Raw genomic sequence first — 21915 nt, 5'->3', positions numbered from 1 at the left:
TTAATTCAACATGTTTTCATTTTCATTTTGAAAACATTCAGAGAGACACATGAGATGTAAGTGATATAATAGGGACTTTCATTTAAATAATATTTTTTAAAGTTAGTTTTTTTTCACAGAGTAAAAAACTTAATTTCAGCAATGGTTTTGCTTTTCACTGAAGGAAAACAAATATTTACAATTTTATATATTTCTGTGAGATAAACATGTCACATAGTGGTATGTAGTTGAGATTAATATGATTGTGCTAGCCAGGGGTTCTATTTTGCGAACATGTGAAATTGGTTGTACAAATCTATTTACAGTCCTGTTATAAATGCACCATTTTTCAGATTTTAGGTTGTGGTTAAAAAGGGTAAGAGCCCCTGTACTAGAATTATTCTTCATCTATAAACACATTTTTGAATTGGTGTTACTTTTGTCAAAACAAGTTTTATTGGCTTCAGCTTTTTGACCTAAAGGAATATAAGAAAAAAAAAGTGAAAAATCTCAAGAAAAGGTTTCCATTACTTGCTGTTCAACATGATAAAAATCATAAAACATAGGCTACAAGCAATAATAAATAACTTGAAGTTATATTAAATAGCTGCATGATTTCTAAAAGATTTGTGGATAAGATTGTACTGTGTTCAAGATAATTTTTATTTTTTAATAAAAGAAACTAATATTTGCTTTGATACCCATTAGGTTACCAAAATCATCTCTGAAAATTCCATCTGGTTCGACAGATCTCAAATACTGCCAACTTATGCACTATGTCACTGAAACGAATTATAAGAATCTTTGGAAGCAAGCATGGCACAAATATTGTTATACAGATGATCGGCGAAAAAGTAGACCACCAGAATTACAGGTGCATGCAGTCAATACTCGATAAGTAGTTTTCACATGACTCCAGAGCCTCCAGTTTTAAGGTAGTTGATAAATCAAAGTGAGGACAACCTGGAGTTTTTCTTTGGTCCCTGTGCACTTGACTAATCCAGTTTTGACTGTATCCATCTTTTTTGAATACTATTTGTAATTTTTTAACAAAGGAGGGTAAAACACCAACAATGCAAAATAAAGTGTTTGTCTCATGCAAGCATAAGTCTGAGACTTGATCTCAACCATTCAGCTGATTTTGTTCTTGGGTGATTCAAACAACTTTGATGGTAACAAAAAGACTGAATTGTGCTCTCTCTTCATATCTATGGAAGATATGCAATGACTTTCATAGAATATAATTAGAATGATATTAATTTGCATAGTTCCATCTTTAACTGCTATAATCTGAGTGATTTTTGTGTTATGATAAATGTTCTAAAGAAAATAAATTAAGAAAACAAACATCGAAATAAAAACGAGGTTGCTCAAGGTTTTGAAGAGTACAGGCTACTTGTTAGTTTATTTTCTAATCACTTTTGAGTCCCATAAGTTAACTGGTAATGAGAGACAAAATAAAATAACTCAAAATGTTGGATATTTTTTCAGTTTTAAACAAAAAAAATTGGATTCTTAATTTTAATCTGAACCGATTCCCATTAGACTTTGAAGTATTTTCCATAGCAGGCCTAGTATCCATAGTAAAACTATGATAGGATATAATATTCAATCTGTAGAGAAAGACATCTTATCCTTTGTTAATACAATATAAGCAAAAAACTGGCTGTGTGAGGTGATATTGATGTTTAGAAAAGGAAAATTCATCTCCGCCCTCATGTGGACTTGGCCCCTGATCTCTCATATGCCGGGCGAGTGCTCTATCTTTTTAAGCTATAGAAGCAAATAGAACATTCCCTCCTTTGAGCATATATATACGTATATGCTGAATGGGTCCATGCACTGAATGGTTGTAACATTCTGCTAATAATGTAAGTTTGGTCTCTGTGAGAGCCGAGATGAATTTTCCTTTCCTAAATATCAATCTCCTCACGCAGCTAATTTTCCTTGTATATTGTAGTATTCAGTCTATAGCAGAGGCACTGACATGAGAAGCTGTATCATATATTAGTTTCTAATATGCGATAGCGGTGCAGGGTTCAGAGTCACACGTTGTAGGCCACAGGTTGAACATATACGTACATTGTGAAAAATGTAACTTACCTTTTTGTGATGATTCCTCAATCAATACTCTCTTTAATTTTTTCCCCCTGTAAATGAAAAAAGAAATTCTGTGCATTAAGAATGAAAACAATTTTTTTTTAATTTTTCGCACAATGAATATGTTAAAAAAAAACTATTTTCTGCTGGGTATACCTGATCTAATACTTGATGGTGAAGACGTGATCTTGAATACGTAATTTTGATGCACCACTTATAAAATATCTCTAGAAACAACAGAATAGATACTGTGATTATTTTGAAATACTGCACATGTTTTTGTTCCACGAGGGACTGCGCCTGAAAGTAGGTTAAACAACATCTCAAGGAAATAAAAGTTATCAACATGGTTCTATTATTATTTTTTTAATGAATGATATTCATTTATAAATTAAAGCAATAGATTTTTTCTTCTATGTTCTAGAGTTTTGAAGATGTTTTTAAGGGAATTCTCAGAAGAATGTTTAGATGCATTATGATAAAAAGCAAAGGCTCTCCATCACATGTACCTCAAAGCATTATTAGTTGCAAGGGTATGTTGAAGTATTACATTTTATATGTGCATCCACTGAAAGTGTTGATCACCTCTTTAAATGAAATCTTTTAAAAAGTGAATAAATGTTGTATTTTAATATCAGCAGAATGCATAAACTATATACCTGTGCAAGTAGGTTTTTTCTCTATTCGTTATTTTATCATATATATACACAATGAAAAGTTTTCTTAAGTAAAATTTTGAAGTTCTCTCTGCGAGATGAATTTTTTTTGTTTTTTTGAATTATTAAGAGTACAAGATGTCTTGTATACATGGTAAAGTCTTCCTATCTCAATACTGATAACAGGAAAAAAATTTTCGAGATAATTTTTGTAAATATAAAATCAGAACCCATAACAATCAAATTGCCCAACAAGTTAACTGAAAAAAGTTTAAAAAAAACAATATAAATATAAAAGAAATACTTAAAAAAAAGCCTGCAAAAATATGGTTGTCATAGCCTAAATACAGCAATCCTCAATAAAAATAAATCTGTTGAGAAATAGTTTTCACATGTAGAAGAAAAATACAAACAAAATTGTAAAACTTTCAATTTTCCTAATTAAAATGTTATATTTAACTACATACTTAAAGTAACTCCCATGGCCTCAGAAAAATCTTCAGAAGCATAGTTTTACTGGAAAGATTTTTTTCTTTGCATGGCATAAATCATTGTTGAACTAATCCATCATTATCAGAATGAATTGGTTTCCAGACTTTCATTACTCTCTTGATGTTTTCATACTTTTTTATGGTTTTTCAGTTTCAAAATATTGTTGAAAAGTGAGAGAAGGCTGTAAGTAATCACAAAATTTGCCAAGACTTCACTTTCCTTCGTGATAGAATTTAAATCTAAAAACTTTGAAATATGTCAATTCCCCCTTCTCACCCTTCAATTTAAGCATCCTAACACTCCTTATGCTGGTGTAATGGTGAAAGTTTTTTATCCTTTGGAACTGGGCCCAACACTGGCATGATACTACAGTTGACACTTTTTTTTATTAACTCTATACAAATACAATGCCACAACAGGCAAACTGCCCAACGAGGTGGCTGACTTAAGAACATCATGGATCCCCGAGAAATTTTTTGGAGGCCCTACCTACTACTGCTACACCACACATGCACCCCCCCCCCCCCCGCGGAACCCCCAACAAATCGGTACATGCGGGAATGTGCGTGTACGTGTAGTGAAACCTGACGAAGTTTTTTTTGTTTCTCTGTAATGCTTGTTATGTGTAGTGCTGCTATCTGTCACCAGTTTTCTAACCATGAGTGAAGTGTTATGATTGAATGATTTATCATTGTAGGACTGTTGCTCTCTGTGGCGAGACTTTTTAACGGGGAGATCGGCTCGCATTCTCACCTTGAAGTTGGGAACCACAGAAAACCAACTTCAGCCGACCACCACTGTGGGGTTCGAACCCGGATCCTCGCATCACGAGTCCGTCACTATAACCACTTGACCACCACAGCGGCTTTGATCTCCCCAAAACATCAGTTTTTCTTCTCCTTCCCTCCCCCTATGAAATAAATTTGTGGTGAGGATAGAATGTCTAGAGATCACAGGACAAGGAAAAATCTGAAAAAATGTGAGGAATTTTAAAGATTTGTCCTGCAAAGGGAGCCTATGCAGGGTCCTAGCCAGAAATATATTTTGGAAGGGGGACAACTAGTGTTTCGGGAGACCAAAGTGGTTGAACAATATAATTTACTATGGTTTTCCATAAGTTTTGGCCATTTTCTCACATTTCAGGGGAATCAGACCCCTTCCCCGGTTCATCCCCCTTGCTATGGGCTTGAGCCTATGGATATTTTTACATTGGTCCCCACATCTGGTGAGGACAGTTCTCGATCCACTATAACCATGACCACAGTTTCAGACTGATCAACTGAGAATTTAGATGAGGAAGGACAAATTTTGTGTTAAGTAGCAAGTTTTATGTTTTTACTATGTTTGACTGCCTTATATGGTGCAACCAAAACATGAAGAGGAATGACAAAGAAAGCAATACAAAATGGCAAATACCAGAGCTCCTTGAAATATTTGCAGGTGCCTTAGCAAATATTAGATTTGAAATAACCTTACGATTGTATTGGCAATCGTAAGCAATTATCCTTTAATTTTCTACCTGCTTTGATCTGTTTTGTATGTGCTGCAAGGCAATCTGCCATATTTAGTGGTGTTGCATGCATGGGCATATTTTTATATTGTCTGAGCCTGCCTGAACAGTGTTCAGAGGAACGTTTCATTATAGGTGTTGTAGGAGTTCTGATATGAAGAAAACATTGGTCTAAAACCATTGAACATCTACGTATGATCCTCAAAGGCATATGTAGGAAGAGCGTTGCATTGTATCTTCATGTGATATTGAGATTCAGCTTCTTCATAAAGTTTTTAGTGAAGGTGGTCAAGTAACTTGGTTCCATTGCCTATATGACAATGTTGGTATGTCTAGCTATTACTGAATGAATCAGTAATGTGCTTTACAGGACATTTGTCCATTAGCTTTGATATTCCTCATCAGTGGAATAAACTAAGAGGGTAGTTAGTAGCTTAAAAATGAGAATGAATGTATCATTGGCAGGGACAGGCTTAACTATTTTGTGGCCTGGTGCGAAAACAGCTGCTTTGCGGCCCTCCGAAATTATTTTTTCCGATCCTTGAGGTGGCTGAAATAAGACTCGCCCCCCCCCCCAAGTTCCGATGCCTATGTTATTCTCTGGGATAGGCATCGAACCCATTCTGCTGCAAAATGTGGGCGCCATCTCTACTACACCTGTACACAGCACATCACAATGGAAGGGCTGTCAGGGCTAGACGATGGATTATCTTAACTAAATACTCCTTCACCTGTGACAAGCACGCATTTTGCTACAACCCCCCCCCCCCCCCGGGTAGTTTTAAATAAGTACGTCATCAGAGTGAGAATTCAGCGCTCTTTCTTACCCAGTGCCCCTGAGTAAATAGGGCACGTGACCGCAAATTTACAGGGCGCAGAATTTGGCTGCTTTTTGCATTACAAGCAAATCCTTCCCAATGCCTCTGCCTCAAAGAAAAGTAGAAAACTGTACAAGAGCTGCCCAAAAACAGTATTTGCCCAGGCCACAAACTTATGAGATGCAGGACGTGGGTTCGGGAGGGGGGTTGTCAAAATCATAGATCTCGAGGGAAGATCTTCCCTGTCTTGGACGGAATCTTAAGATATTGCTTTGATAAGAAGATAAAATGTAACTCAATGTAATGAACATATTTTTCTCAGTGTAAACAAAGTATTTTTAATTCGTTTCGTGGCCCCTAAAATTTAGTAGCCTGATGCGGGTGCACCTTTTGTGCTTGCCTAAGTCCGGCCCTAACCATTGGTCAGCAGCAGGTGCAGCTTAAGCAAGGGTACAAGAAATGTGTTGCACCCGATGACAGGTTGTAAGGAACAGCAGCTTAGGCTTTAGGTAGACACCAAAATGTGAAAAATTTTCAATGGTGAAAATTAATGTGACATCACACTTTTAAGCCATACCTTGACAACAAGGATGTTGAGAAAACTAGAAGGAACAGACGGCCTGCGATCGTAATACCAGAAACAAGAATTTACTCGATCATAAGGGGCAAGTGTGCATTTTGGTGCCCCCACCTTGTAATTTCTGTGGGGCAGTCGAAGGCAAAGAAAAAATTCAGCTTCTCACTTGTTCTGTCCCTGGAAAACCAGAAATGACATTGAAATAAATTTCTTGATAAAAATTGCCCTGTTATACTTCCTCTTCACAGGATAAGTGTAAGTAATGATAGCTTATAAATAAATGTTTTATGGCATAAGTTATCTGGTATAATTAAGAACAATAAAATAAAAATTCTGGACTAAAAAAGTTAGTTTCTTTTTGAAAAAAGAATGTTTGGTCAAGAACATTTTACACAGTAAAACATGGTGTGTGGCTTTGCACTAAAAAAAATCATACTCATCCCAGGGTCTTTTAGGCTAAAGTCCTATGAGCCTTCCACCAGAGTCATCTTTAGGGGCAGCACATGAGGCTGCACCCGAGCAACAGGTAAATTTGAACCACCTCTAGTCAGCAGATTTGAAAGTGTCAATTTCTGGCCAAACTGTGGGGAATGAATAATCTTTTCATTGAGAAAGCTGTTCTTATGGGGGAATAAATGATAAACTTAATAAGCTGCTCAATTGTGTATTCATGATTTGTGATGCAGAGGAAAAAAATTCTCTTGCGCACACACACACACAGGAAGGTATATTCAGAGTCATCTTAACGCGTGGGCTTAGGGCTTCAAGTGCAGAGGGGGGGCCTCATGAAAATGAGATCCAGTTATAGTTTCCAAGAAAAATTATCCAAACTGGTAGGTGGGTATTTTGCCTATAGCTAGGTAGGGCTCTGTGAAAAATCACTTGGCCCATGATTCTCGAGATGGCCTTGGGTATATTTCTGACTGTTTGCATAGTTTAAGTGTTAAAAGCATATCACAGAGCAGTTAAATGTTTTCTGTGTCTGTCAGTTCAAGAAATAGTACCTTGTGAATGGGTGAGAACACTGTGTGCTGAAGGAACATATCTTCCTCCTCATAGTCACATTTATGCCAAACAGGGTAGCTTCTCTTATCACATCCCCATTCTAGACTTGCATGTTTAGAAAACAATAACTATTCATCCATTACTTTAATAATAAATGGCTCCTTCCTTTTTAGGACTTCACATCAGTTGATTTTTGGCTGTGAATTATGTGAAATCTAGAACAGCGGTTCTTAACCAGTACAGATGGAAAATATGTTCTATGATAGAGTTATTCATTATATTTATTATATTATTCAAAAGGAAGCAAGTGAATATAGTTTGCGGGAATCAGAATTGAAGTTCATTGAGGGTGGGATCGAGTGAAAAGATTTAAGAACCAATAGTCTCAAATTCGCTCCAGTATCCAATCTTCTGTCAAATTAAAGAGCATTATTTACCAAGCAATCTCTTACATTGCTTCAGGCATGCGTCAGTTTACAGTTATTCCACAGAATCCTGTGATTCATTTGGGTAAAACACCCTCTATTAATAAATGTATAGTTCTCTGACAAAAAAAAAAAATTCCACCTTGCCTGTATGTTCTATGATTGGTCCATCCAGCTCTTCCATAACTGGTTTACAGCTCTACACAAGTCCTATACAGCCTAAAGCTCCACATTGCTATCAATACCAGCACAACCTTCTGCTTCAATCTTATCTGGTAAGCCGATGTAATCACTTCATCCAAACTGAAGTTTTCTACCATATGTGTAGACAAAATGTCTGGTTTAATTCCACTTGAACTGTGGCTGTTATAAAGTTATTTCAATTGTTTTTTGTTTGATGAAACGAAAAAGGCTTTCGCAGCTATTACACAATGAAAACTATGCTCTTTGTTTCTTTTCTGACACTTACACATGCAGAGGATAAACCAAGAAATTTGGTATACTCATTTGTAAAATTTTTCTAATTTTTTTAATTATAACAGTATGTATATAAAATGAAAGTAGCAACTTTTTTAGTGTAAGAACTTCTCTTTTCCAGATAACTGCCATTCCAATATTGTTGAAGTTTTGTGTGTTGTTGAAAGTGAAAGTTCCTTTTACATGATGTATGAGAAATCAAAATTTACTCTTCAGCATTGTATTATGTTCAGTCCAGCAGTATTAGATGCATCAACAGTGCGTCGTCTTTTTGTTGTGTATCAACTGCTTCATGCTATGCAAGATATCCATAACCATGGTCTTTGTATGGGTTCTATTACATTGTCAGACATATTTGTTGAACAAAACTTATGGGTTAAAGTGTTCCCCAAAAGTTGTAGAGAATTTTGTGACTGTGACAGTTCTGAGAAAGATACTAAACATGCTGCCAAAGAAGTACAATTAATGAAAAAACCAAAATGTATGTATAAAGACAACCTGATATCAGAAAACAGTTCCTCCAATCAAGATGCTTTGGAATCTGCAACTGAGCAGTGGATAAGAGGAGTAATTGGCAACTATGATTACTTACTTGAACTTAACAAGGTATATTTTCTGCATATTTTACATAAATATTTTTTAAAATTTCTTTAATAGAGCTAGCCCAATTAACCTATCAATTGTTAACTGCAGTTAAGTTTAACCACAGTTAACTCAAGTATTAGTTGAGTTGATCGACTCAGTCAATCTGATAGAAAAAATTAAATTTTAAATTTTCATAAAAATTTTGTGAATTAAATTGATTTATTTGGCAAAACCAATTAAATCTCTTATAAATTATGTTCCTATACATAACATTTTAGATAAATAACCACATTTAAAATATTCTTGAATCAGTAATTTAAAAAAAAATTTTGTCATTGGGTAATACAAGACAATGAATTAAATGAAAACTGGTGAGGATTTCGGTTCCAAATTGAGTTTAGGAGTTTTAAAAGGAAAGGCCAAAATATATTGTTTTCGCTGTGAACAGCAGTTTTAATTCAGGCATTCAGAAAGCGTTAGTCTCTCCCCTCTCCCCCTTTCCCAGAGTACCATTTTGGAGTGAAACAACCTCGTAGACATTTCCTACGGCTTCTAAGGGAAACAAACAACAGTATAATGATCAAAAGTAGTTTTGAAATCAGTGACTAACCTAAAATAACCGATTCTCTAAAAAAATTAGGTGTCCTGTAAGTGCTAGCACAGCATTTATCTCACCAACTGCTTATTGTAGAGATATGATTCCCATTTAAAAAATGCTTAACAACTGTTCAAAAATTACCCTGTGCCAGTTTTGAGAGTGAAAATACAGTGTGTAAGTTCAAATGCTTTCATTTTCCACTCTTCAAAGCAAACTTTTTTTTGTGTTGATGTCAGAGATTAGTTGATCCTGATAGTTTTATGGTTCATATTGCACCCAATATAGTTAAAATGAATAGTGTATGTTCTGGTGGTGTTCATGTCAAACAAAATTAAAACTCAAGGAAAACATACGCTTTTTAATCAGTGATTGCATGTCTGTATTACACAACTTGTTATTGGTGTGTTTTAAATTATTGAGTTATAAATTTGTTTTATTTACTTAAAATTTTATTAAAATTTATTTTGCCTTTGTTTTAACTTTAAAAGCTTGCAGGGCGCATTAAGGATAATCCACACTGTCATCCTGTGATGCCTTGGATTATGAACTTTTCAGTTCCAGAAGGAGGTTGGAGAGACTTGACGAAATCTAAATATCGTTTAAACAAAGGAGATAAACAGCTGGATCTAACTTATGAATCAGCTACTCTCTCAGGAGACAATACACAGCAAGGAAATGTTACAAATGTGCTTCAGAACTCTGCGGTTATGGTATGTATCATGGCATTTACCATAATGGTATGCATATCATACATACCATTATGGTATGTATCATGGCCAGGGTAAGATTATGGCAAATTAAATTGTGTGTTCTACACTGTAGCCTTCCATGGTCAAATTTGCTGATCTTTTTTTTGTGGAACAAAAGAGAAACACTGGTTCTCTAGTTGTTTGAATTGTGATTCAGTGAAATGATATTTAGTATAAACCATATTGTTTAATAGTTTTAGGATTCTGGTTTTTTTTTTCAATTCAATTCAATTCAAATTTATTTTAAAATTTGTGTGAATACATGTTATATTATATTATTGGCAACCAAGGAGACAGATGTCCCATACTGGTTGTTACAATGAATAGGTTTAAAAAATATAGTACAGTGATATTATTAAAAAAGATAGTAGTTACATATAAAAATAGTATAATTAACAAAAAATGAATATGTTAAAAATTGCAATATAAACAATAAAGAATATTCTCATGCAACGGCGGAGGTGCTATAAAAATTACATATGAATAATATCAACATGAGTTCTTAATATAGACTTAATATTTACCCAAAATACACAAAAGAAAAAAAATATATATGAATATCATGTTAACGATATACATAATAAATATGGAGCCAACACATGAATTTGTACAGGATTATGGGAGGTGATTTAAAGACATGATTTAATTAAGCATAATGTTAGAGGATGTAATCAGAAATGGGACTCAATGAGTTCGAGTAGGTAAAGTTTGAGGCGTTTTTTAAAGGAAGTAAATGCAGTAGTGTCAGTGATTTCTCTGGGTAGATTATTATAGAATTTTGGAATCAGAAAGCAAAAGTGTTTTTTAAGAATATTTTTATGAACTAATGGCAGTGAGTAGATGGCATTTAGACGAGCAGAAGTACGGGATACGTTAAGAGGTAAGGAGTATTGGTGTTTTTTTTATTATTAATAAGGATTTATAAAAGTAGAGGTAACGCACTGGGAGAATTCTTAATCGATGAAATTGATCAATTAGAGGGGTAACATAATCATTAGTGATGCATCTGATAGCTTTATTTTGGAGAGAAATAATAGGCTTAATATTAGTTAGATAATCTCCTCCCCAAACTGAGAGACCATACATTAAATATGAATGAAACATTGAATAATAGAATGTTATAAGGAAATGGTTATTAATGTACGGTTTCAGATGATAGAGCTTATATAAAATGAAACGGAGCCGAGTTTGAAGGTATTTAATATGCGATTTCCATTTCAAATTTTGGTCAATATGAACGCCAAGGTATTTAATGGATGTTACTTGTTCAAGACATTGGCACGTGCACGAGGTGAAGTGTGAACATACATGGAAAGTTATATTATGGTTGATTTGAGGAATGGATTGAAGAGAAAAATTTATAAATTTACTTTTTGTTACATTTATTTGTAAATCATTGCATTGAAACCAATTTCTAATTTTGATGAGGTCGTTGTTTATAATGTTAGTGAGTGCCAAATATTCTGTGCCTGAATAAAGTATGACTGTGTCATCAGCAAAGGTTATAATTTTACCTACTATGTCGAGGTTACAAAGATCGTTAATAAAGATTATGAATAGCAGCGGGCCCATAACCGATCCTTGAGGGACTCCCTTTTTTATTTGCATGACATTACTCAGAAAGTAAAAGATAGAAAATCTTTCGATATAAAAAGTTTAAGATTGTTCCTTTCAAAAAAAAACTAATATTTTGTTTGCATAATTTGTTTTTCTGTATGTTTTAGGTCCCTCACCATATGTCAGATGTTCTGACTGACATTACCTATTATGTTTACAAAGCTAGAAGGATCTCCAAAACTATTCTCTGTCAGCATGTTAGACAGAAATGGGTCCCTGCTGAGTATCCATCAAGCATGGAAAGACTTCAGGTAAACTATTATGGCTGTTTGAATATTTATACCAATTTTCAAGTGAGCATCATATCGATTATACATTAATCATTAGTAAATGGCCATGTACAGTGATTTTTTTAAATGTTATTCTCTTCACTCCAGAGGTAGACGTGTACCTCATTTTTAATGGTTTCAAATGTTTTTTAATGATTCTTCAAGTTAAGACCAGAGGTACACATGTGCGCCTAACCCAGATGGTTATAGTAAAGATATCAACCCAAATTAGTTAATTTTTTTTAAAGGGTACTTTGACGTACAATAAAATCAAATACAAATAAATCAATCAAAAAAAATTTTCTTTAATAGTCTGTTTTGGCTCAGGTGTGAAGAGGTAACTAGTGTCTCTGTTAATTCATGTTTCATACCCCAGATTAACCTCTATCAGTTTGACACTTGTTACTTGAGTAGCTTCTGTCTTTCCAGCAATAGAAAAGCATTAAGGGACTGAGCATACTGTTTCTTCAATTCATGTAAAAGTTATACAGCAAAATCACCTAATACTCCAATTTCATTCATCCTAAAATATTGTCTTTTGCATTTGGCTAACAAAGAACGACTGCTCACAGCTGTTACTCTTCCCCCCCCCCCCCAATGTTTTAGATTATAGAAAGCTAAAGTTCTTGCCAAAATTAAAACTATTGTTCTCGGTTTAACTGTTTTCTCCAGTTACAACTTTTTTAGTGACCGACCGAAATTACCTTATAACAAAGATTAAAGTAACACCAAATTTAACTTCTAAAATTAGATATATTAAATATGAAGTTGAAAGTTCTTACATGTACAGATCTCTTGAGAGAATTAGTCATTCCTGAATTCAATTGCGGTGCTGGCTATAGTCTAATGAACATAGTTGATTGTAGTTGTAATTAAAATTAGCAAGAAGATATCTGCTGGAGTAATTAGTTCACTGTCAGTTAGTCATAGCTAACCATTTTTAATATTATTTATACATAGGAATGGACCCCAGATGAATGCATTCCAGAATTTTTCTCAGATCCATCCATGTTCTATTCCATTCATAAAGATTTGTCAGATTTAGGAACACCATCTTGGGCTGATGGTCCTGAAGACTTCATAAAAAAACATAGAGCTGCTCTAGAAAGTGATCATATATCAGAAAGGCTTCATCATTGGATTGATTTGACATTTGGTTATAAAGTATGTTCACATCAGAAAAATATTAAATTTATTTCTTAAAATTCTCAAGTTCAATTTATATGATTTTGATAGGTTACTTTTTTCAGTATATGATGGTGAGCTGGTGCTTTAGTTTTGATGTTTTTATCACAAAGTCACTTTCTAATGTCACTAATATTTCTTAATGGTCTTTTCTTTTTTCAGTTAGTTGGTAATGCAGCTGTGAAGTCAAAAAACGTATGCTTACCATTGGTTGATCAACATACTTCCATCAGCTGCCATGGAATGGTGCAACTTTTTAATCATCCCCATCCTCATAAACTCAGCAACTCTTTATATTTTAGTAGTGTGGCTCCAAAAACTTTCAGGAATGTTGTAAACAAGGCAAGTTCTTATTATTTCATTGCTTATGTTTATTTTCAATGAACTTATAAAATTTGGCATGACTTTCTCAAATTGAAAAAGTTGTTACACAAGTTTTTACAGACATACCCCTTGACAACATACAAACTATAGAAACTACGGCTAGTATTGCTGTACAGAGGGTACCAGATTTTCATTGTAAAGTGACGATATACTTTTTTTTTATAAAATTAGTTTTATTCCTTTTTTTTTTAAAGCTGCATGATGCAAAAGATAGTGGTGAAGAAGAAACATCATCAGAAGGCTCCATGAAAACTGGTAGATGGAAAGTACTAAGGCAATTATTTTTCCCTCTTTTTTTTTTTTTTTTTTTTTTTTTAATGTTAATGTATCTGAAGTACAAAATATCTTTCTGAAATGAAATATTTCTTCCAATGCTAACATATTTTCAGTAAAGCAATAAGTATGGAGATTAGCCAACTTATCTAAGCCAATGTCACACCTCTGAATACAGAATACTGAATGCAACAGTTAGAACTGTCTATCATTTTGGAACGAAGTTTATCTATTTTCTCATGATTTGAAATTCATAACTTCAGTTACGCCATTTGTTACTTAGATTTATTTTGAATATCTTTGCACTGGCCTCATCTTCAACCTAAAAAAACATTAACCAGTATTATGTATAAATTGTCTTCAAATTTTTCTGAAATTTTCTTTTTGGACACAGTCTATCATGAATCTTAGAAAGTAAAGCAGCATTTTTACTTCAAGTTGAGCAGTTTTCTCAAAAATTGCCAGCATGATCCGATAGTGCCTGAGTGGTGTGGTGGTAAGAGGCTCGTCTGCCATCGCAAAGGTTGCTGTCACGGTCCCAGGTTCGAACTCGAGGGAGGATATAGATAAGATATTTTCTCTAACAAACTTGAGGCGACCAACACTAGACAGCGTCTTCATTTCCAAGCCATCTCATTAATGATAGTAAATTGCAGTATAGCGATATGGCCAGAGTTGGTGTTTGGTGAAGTAGTATGATCTGATATTTTTCTCTGAACATACTTCAGTTTATCTTAGAAGCATATTTTTGTTTTTTTAGGTCAAAGTCTATGCCAGCAGGCTCAGAGCAGCTACGTACTGAAACTAGGCCTGAAAATCTAACCATCATATTGCCCAAAGACTATAACCCTTTGACAGCTTTGAAGCAACTAGAGTTATATTATACCTTCATTGCACGATCACAAGGAGGAAGATTACCTCAGCAGAAACTTAGTGTTCGTTATATAAATTTTGTTGAATACACAAAGGGGTATTCAAAAATAACTGGAATTGTTTTCTTATGACATTGAATTGAATTTTAAAATCATAGGTAGCTTATTCCCTTTTTTTAGGTTTTCTTGCCGCAGTACAATGTGTGTTCTAATGTTTTTTCCCCTGCTGAAAACATTTCTGAAACTCTTGATCTGGATTATTTTAAGACTACTACATTTTCATTTATTTCATCCCTATCACTGAATCAATTCACTTTGCAAGTTTTCTTTTGACTGTGGGAACAGAAAATGTTTGCACAGAGCAAAATTAAGCAAATATGGTTGATGAAACACCAACACCATTTTATTCTTTGAAAACTGTCTAATGGAAAAATTTGTATCAAATAGCATTGTCATGATTAATAATGTTAGCATGCTTAACTTCTTTTTGATTTTCTTATTTGTTCTTGTTAAAGAATGGGCCATTTTGTGGCAGGTCTTTAGTTGACATAGTTCTTGAAATAAAATCACTCATAAACTCAAGATTTACTCAAAACTCTATCCTTAAAGGGCTGTTAAAACCAGTTATTTTCATTATAGTTTTCCCAACAAAAAAAAATAATTTTGGTTGTGATTTTATCGCCGAACACTACTAGTAGAAACCTATGCAAAGGAAATCCGAGGAGGATGAGCCACTGCATGTAGACTGGGGTCATTCAGCATACTAGGGCAAGAAACCTTAAGTTATACAACTGGTGGGGAGGGCAGTGTTGCCATTCCAGTTATTTTTAGGTACCAGTCTGTTTATCACACAATTAGTTATACAGTGATCTCTCACTTATGTCTTGGTGCAAGAGAACAAGAAGAAAAGAGGCATAAGTGTCAGGTGTATAAGGGAATAGCTTTATTTACCTAAATCTTTGGCCAGGAATGGACGAAACTATCTAATATGTGAGAGGTTGTGTAAGTGAGGGATCACTGTAATTACTTTTTTTTCAAACAACTTATATTATTTTATAGCATTGTTAACCCTAGAACCACTGGGTGAACAAGCCTTTCAATTTTATTTAACAATCTGGTAAGGATTTCATAGTTGAATTAACAAATAAAAATATATAGTATAACCTCTTAATGGGCTCTCTTTTACCTGTATGTTTCTTTAAACTCACCTTAAGAAGTCATGTTTCTTAATTAATGATGTAAATGATCTTATGTTGGTAAGTAAATATATACAGTAAAAATTCTTGGAATTTGTACTGAAGAGAGCACTATCTTCATCACACTATGACCACTTATCTAATGTATCGCCGTCTAGGATGTAGGTCCATATGTGAAAGACTCTGCTTTTTAGTGTGCTGTTATGCATTGTTCCATTCAACACTGTTGTAGCAATTGGTGATTTGATACACTATAGACCTGTTGTTGTTGCGGCGAACAATATGTTATAATTATTACTGAACTCTGGCATAATGGACAACAAATGGCTTGACATCAGGTTTTCTTTTCACGTGTGCTCTACCTTTGAAAGGTTCTTACACTGTCATTATGAGAATAAAACACAATTTCCAAAATGGATGATTCTAGGTGTCGGGCCATTACAAGTCGGTCAAATCAGTTTTTTCACCCATATTGCAACTGGAAACCTTACTTAGAGAAGGCTGGTTTCCTATTTCCATTATACAGTGATATGATCGTAGCGGCACCATTTTTTCATCTCCAGGTGTGCACATTACTGTAATCAGAGGATTGCCATAATGTGCATCTGTGTAAGCCTGTATTTTTGACTTTGTAAAAAAAGTTTCCTAATTTTCAGTTGTAATGTTTTGATATCTTTAAATAGAATTTGCATAATGCAATATTTCTATTGAAATACACAATAGATTTACTATAAATACATAATTTTGCATTGGTTTCTATCTCCCTCATTAAATCAGGATTATCTCAAAACTGGTTGAACTTTGAACTCACGTGGGTCTGTTGAGAGTTTTTATTGTATATGCATTTTTTGAACATGCTCTGAGCATGAGCACATTAGGGTGTTTTTTTCCTGTAACCTAATTGTGAAAAGAAAGTCTGAAGACAATATGTATGTGGAAGTTTGCTTTCATAAGCTACCATATTCATGTGATCCTCTAACATTATACAGTTGGAACCGCCTATAGCAAAGTCTGAAAAAACAGCAAAAAATATTTGTTATACATGAACTTTGCTACATCTGTAACGGCTCGATATTCATAGATAAGCAATACAAAATTCACAGAAAATGAAAAAACTTTGATATATGTCAATTTTTTTATGTGTGTTGGTTATTAGTGAGTTCTACTTTACTAAACTATGCCTCAATTAAATCCTTTAGACACTATAACCAACGAAAATGACAAAAGTTTAAAATCCTAACATACATTTCAACACTCATTATTTGTTAACAAATATGTTAAGATTTTAGACTTTTTATTCCATTTCTGTTGGTTATAGGATTTAAGAACCACCATATTCACATCTTTTGCTCAAAGATTTTTGGAGAATATTTTTTCTACATTACTATTCATTTCAGTTTCTTTAACATTTCACAAAGTAGCTTGATTTTGCCATTTTTTCATGCATATAATATAAATTATTAGATTTTATTATACTTCTGTGTTCAAGAAAGTGGTTTTGAAATTATGTGTGTGAGTAAATAATGTATGTAAGTGAATGAAAATATGAGTATTTATTGCTCTTAATTACTTTACTAATATATCTGCAATTACTGTTTATGAAACTTATAACAGTTATTTTTTTAGACAGATTCATCAAACTTCTGTGATGTACATAATCAAAACAGGGACATGCTTGTTTTGGGATGTCTTATCGGGGAATTATCTTTGTCATCACACTTAAAATTTGTGCAGAAAGGGTCAACTCTGGAAGATCGTTATGCAACCATAACAAAGCTGTTGAAAATATATAAGCATGAAGTACCAAGGTATATCTTTATGCCTTTTCAAATTTATTGATGAAAATAATTTTCAAAAGTTTTCTGTCAGTCCTTAAGAAACAGTGAAAAATATGAAACAAACCAATGCTCATGTTATTATATTATACCCACATCATAGCCATTAATTGTACTGTGAGAAAGTGGAGAGAAAATAGTCTTGAATTTTAATTTGATCAAGGTCCTGGGATTAGTTTAACTCCTTTCTGATGTGGTCAGCCTGTTTCTTGTACATGAAGAAGGAAAAGATTTAAAGATATATGCTTAAAGATAGAAACTAAACTGAACATTTATATCAACTAAAACATTCGTTAGTCAAGGTATCGTTGTACTACTTCACCTCAACCAGCTCCAGTCATATATCACCATATGGCAATTTCCAACCAGTGGAGTTGGGTGAGAAAATGAAGGCGCCATCTATCTGTGGTTGCCCCAGGCTTGGTAGGTAAAGGACTTGTGTCTGATGTTCTTTCCCAGATACAAACCCGTGGACCTCGATGGTAACCTTCATAGTGAAAGATGAGCATCTTACCAGTGCGCCACTCGGGTAGTTAAGTAAGAATGATATATATTTAGCCATGGAGCTGCCAGTGTTCATGCATGTGCTGAGTATTAAGAGCCTAGTCTTTACACAAAGGCAGAGATAATTTAATGTTTATCTAAAAAAAACAACCTTGAAATATATATTTAGGTGGGACCAAACACATATTTAGCATTAAAGTGGTAATCCGCACTTACACAGTTTCACATTAATAAGATTAAACTTCATACTGAAAATCTGAAATTAATTAAAAAACACTCAGAAAATAAAATGTTTGGAAAATGTATGTTTAAATAAGTTACCTTCCCCTTAATATATTTAAAAAATAACAAGGTTGTGTATTTAAGCATTTAAATTTCAATACTTTGGAAATAAATGTCTGACTTGTTACTTCCACTCTATAGTTAAGTACAAGCAATGGTGGCTCATCAATAAGAATTTTATTGTGGGTTAAATTATCTGAGATTACAACAATTATGTTATATTTGTGATTAAAAAAATCATACAAGTGTGGTTTTTTTTTTTTTTTTTTTTTTAAATCACAAATAATATAACAAAACATAGATGGAGGCCTCAAGTAACACCAATAACTTTTGATTTCTAGTGTTTCTGTTAATTATGTTTTGATTTATAGCTAAACTTCATTCATTTTTACTTGTGTTTTTACTGTAAAAATTGTTCACACTATATTGCGGCTTTCTTACTAATAGTTTGATAACTGTCCCAAACAATTAAAGTCTTTATAACTTTAGATAATCTTTTACATAAGAACATTATGATAAGCTATTTAGATGATAGAATTACGATTTTATGGAATTTTGTTCAAATCCGGATAAAATTTTATACGGAGATTGGATCGGTATTAGATCGGTATTTTAAGAAAAGGTAATTGTGTGGGGGGTATTTTTTGGACCTTTAATAATTATTTTGCATCTTATCATGCCTAGGTGTTTCTGGCAAGTGTTGCAATTACTACTTCAATTAACACCCTCCTTTGAATTGGATCATTCTGTTGCAAAGTGTCAAAATAGTACAATTCCTAGTCGCTATCCTTCAGTTTCTGCTTGGGGACTTCCACCACCATCTCCACATCAATTGTTACAACCTCTAATTCGTATAATTCCATTTCCAACATATTTTTCCAAAATGTATTCATTTCTGCATCATCTGAACAATCTATCTTCACAATTAATGTCTGCTTCAAATAACTCTATGGACAATTTAGAAAATGCCGGTTGTGATGAAATTGCAAAATCTATGGTAAGTTATCTTTTTCATATTGTGGAGCTCTTTTTTGTAAATTTTAATGTCAATAATTTTGAATTTTAAATGATAACTATAATTTATTATATTAAACATTCACCTTGAATTATATGTAGCATATAAAAATATATGCTATGTTGGGCACTGGCATATGGAGGGGGGCAAGCCGAGATCGTGGTAATTTTTGCAGTAAGAAACAAAAAAGTATCCTTGGAAGGAGTAAAAAGTTTATTCTCCTCTCCCCCCTCTGAAAATATTGTGTATGCTACTGATGTTGAGAGTAACGGAATGTTAATTTTAGCTAATATTTGTGCATGTATTTTATGTAAGTGATTATCTGAGTAAAAAAATTTTTATTTTTCTAATTATTAAATTAGAAAAGTATAATTTCTCTATTTACATCTTACTGATATTAAAAATGCAGACCTGATAATATTTAGATTATTTTAAGACAAATTGGCCTTATATATAAAACCAGAAAATCTCCAATAATCTTATAAATGATGGCTGCAAAATGTCTTACAAGGTATATCAGTGATTCTCAATGTAGGTGTTAACACAACAATCCTCACACAATTCAGGAACAATTTTTTAAACAAAATTACTCCGCTTATACATTAGTTTATAATGTTTAGATTAGTTTGCATGCAAATGGCATTCAAAGCAAAAAATTCTGCTAGATGGTTTTTATAACATTAAGTGTTCATATTTTCATTAATTATTCCTTTGAACTTGAAACATCTTCTAGGTATGTTTTGCTGCTGATCAACTGCGAGCCCTCTTGCCGAAACTTAGCTCTGAAGCAATTGAGTTACTAATTCCATACTTGCAAACATTCTTTGAGAACTCGTATACATCGTTGCATGCATCATGGTATCTTTTCAATACTGTATCCCAATGTTTAGGACCTCAGCAAAGTGTCAGAAAGTTGCTTAAAATGCTGATAAAGGTTTTTGATCCTGATGTACCTTCTTCAAAGCATATGAAGTTATATCACCGAAAATTTTTGCTTCAGCTAATTATTCGTTTAGGTCTACAGAATTTCCTTGCTCATTTTATGACCATTCTGATTGAAGCTGTTGGTGGTATGAAAGATTTTTTGCCAGAAGACAAAGAGGGGTAAGGAAGTTTAACATTTGATTTTGAATGGATGAAACGTGGTTAATACAAATGTAGTTAATTCAATTTTTTTGATAATTCTAATTTCTTGCATTTTCTATGAAATTTAATGTTAAAATTGCTTGTTCAGTTCAATTTTGTTTCAAATGTTTAAAGTTGGAGAAAAAAAATCAAAATTTGTAGGCAGTGGGAAAGTTCTATAAACAGTCACTTTGATTCTCTGGACCAAGTTGTTGAACAGTAAATCATAAAACAAATGAAAGTTTGAAAGTTCTCGCATAATTTTGGCACACAGTGAATGCTGTTTTTTTAAATTTAACTTCTGGCTCAAAAAGCTGTGAGAACATTCTGTCCACTGAGCAACGAGTGAAGAAATTTAGGGTCAGTCCTGAAAATACAGGAAGGAATGGGGGGGGGGGTGTTGCTCCTTGAGTCAAGATTTTCGTTTTTTTTTACAGCAAAAACAAAAACCTTCAAAAAATGATGAACTTCCCACTTGAGAAAATCCTGAATAGGTATATTACCCCAGGTTTTATGATTGACTTTCAATAAAAAATTAGCACTTCTCAGTTTGCCTACTAGAAATTTCTTTTTGCATTGGATTTATTGTTTAGCGACTTAGTTTGTAAAAAATTATCTGTATTAATTATTAGAAACCAAAACAAAGTCCATCTAAATTCATTAAGAGATTATTCGTTCTGAATGAATCAGACCAAAGTGCCAGGAGGATGAGTAATCTATTTCAAATAAATGAATTGTCAGTATAGTACTGAAAGTATTAATTTGTGGATGTTTAGTGTTTTTTTTTTAAAATCATTTAATGCCCATTTTAAAATTTCTCAATTAGATTGCATTAAGATTGTGTAACACTTGATACGTATTATGTTCTTCAACTTACGGGTCAAGATACATCATTCAAAAAAAAATCTGACACTTATATCTTCATTCAACCAAAAAATGATAGATAAGTATGGAAAGTATCAGAATGTGCAAATCCTAATATGCTAATGAAAGTAATTTTCCTTGATACCATAAGAATCATAGGCAAAATTTGGAAAACAGTTTCATAACCGATGATTACGAACTGTTTCTGTAAATAAGGCTTTAAACCACACGATCAAGAAAATCTACAGTGATGTCAATTCCTGAACATCAGAATAATGTAACAACTGAGATCAATTATTAATCCTATGTGAATATTGTGGTTAAGTCATTTTATGGTTTTGATATAGATGAATTGGATGATTCAAACTTTTTGCAGCAACTTTAGACTTCAAATTAACTAAGTTTCACCATATTCTGATGGAAGAATGTTCTTGCTTTTGACAAAAATTTAATTTTGAATAAATAATATATAAACTAGAGCATATTTGACTGATGCTGTTCTTAATTAGTGAAATAAATTTTG

At 33.3% G+C, this 21915-nt stretch overlaps 1 protein-coding gene across 1 annotated transcript in view; it reads left to right on the top strand.

The window, feature by feature from the left end:
• The window catches only part of Wdr81 (WD repeat domain 81), a 67772-nt gene that overhangs the window by 12068 nt on the left and 33789 nt on the right, over positions 1 to 21915 (top strand). Inside the window, exons 3-14 of the mRNA XM_089247189.1 lie at positions 688 to 853; positions 2504 to 2612; positions 8161 to 8645; positions 9711 to 9932; positions 11696 to 11839; positions 12818 to 13021; positions 13205 to 13384; positions 13621 to 13700; positions 14460 to 14634; positions 17394 to 17575; positions 19073 to 19385; positions 20137 to 20507. Coding sequence (XP_089103315.1) covers positions 688 to 853; positions 2504 to 2612; positions 8161 to 8645; positions 9711 to 9932; positions 11696 to 11839; positions 12818 to 13021; positions 13205 to 13384; positions 13621 to 13700; positions 14460 to 14634; positions 17394 to 17575; positions 19073 to 19385; positions 20137 to 20507 — 2631 coding nt within the window. The remainder of the gene's footprint in view (positions 1 to 687; positions 854 to 2503; positions 2613 to 8160; positions 8646 to 9710; positions 9933 to 11695; positions 11840 to 12817; positions 13022 to 13204; positions 13385 to 13620; positions 13701 to 14459; positions 14635 to 17393; positions 17576 to 19072; positions 19386 to 20136; positions 20508 to 21915) is intronic.

The sequence above is a fragment of the Pholcus phalangioides genome, unplaced genomic scaffold, assembly GCF_987345545.1.
Source record: "Pholcus phalangioides strain wild (caught in Gottingen) unplaced genomic scaffold, Ppha-v1.0 ptg000017l_1, whole genome shotgun sequence".
Taxonomy (NCBI): domain Eukaryota; kingdom Metazoa; phylum Arthropoda; class Arachnida; order Araneae; family Pholcidae; genus Pholcus; species Pholcus phalangioides.
The sequence above is the reverse complement of the archived record's forward strand: the minus strand, read 5'-3'. Positions and strand labels throughout refer to the sequence as shown.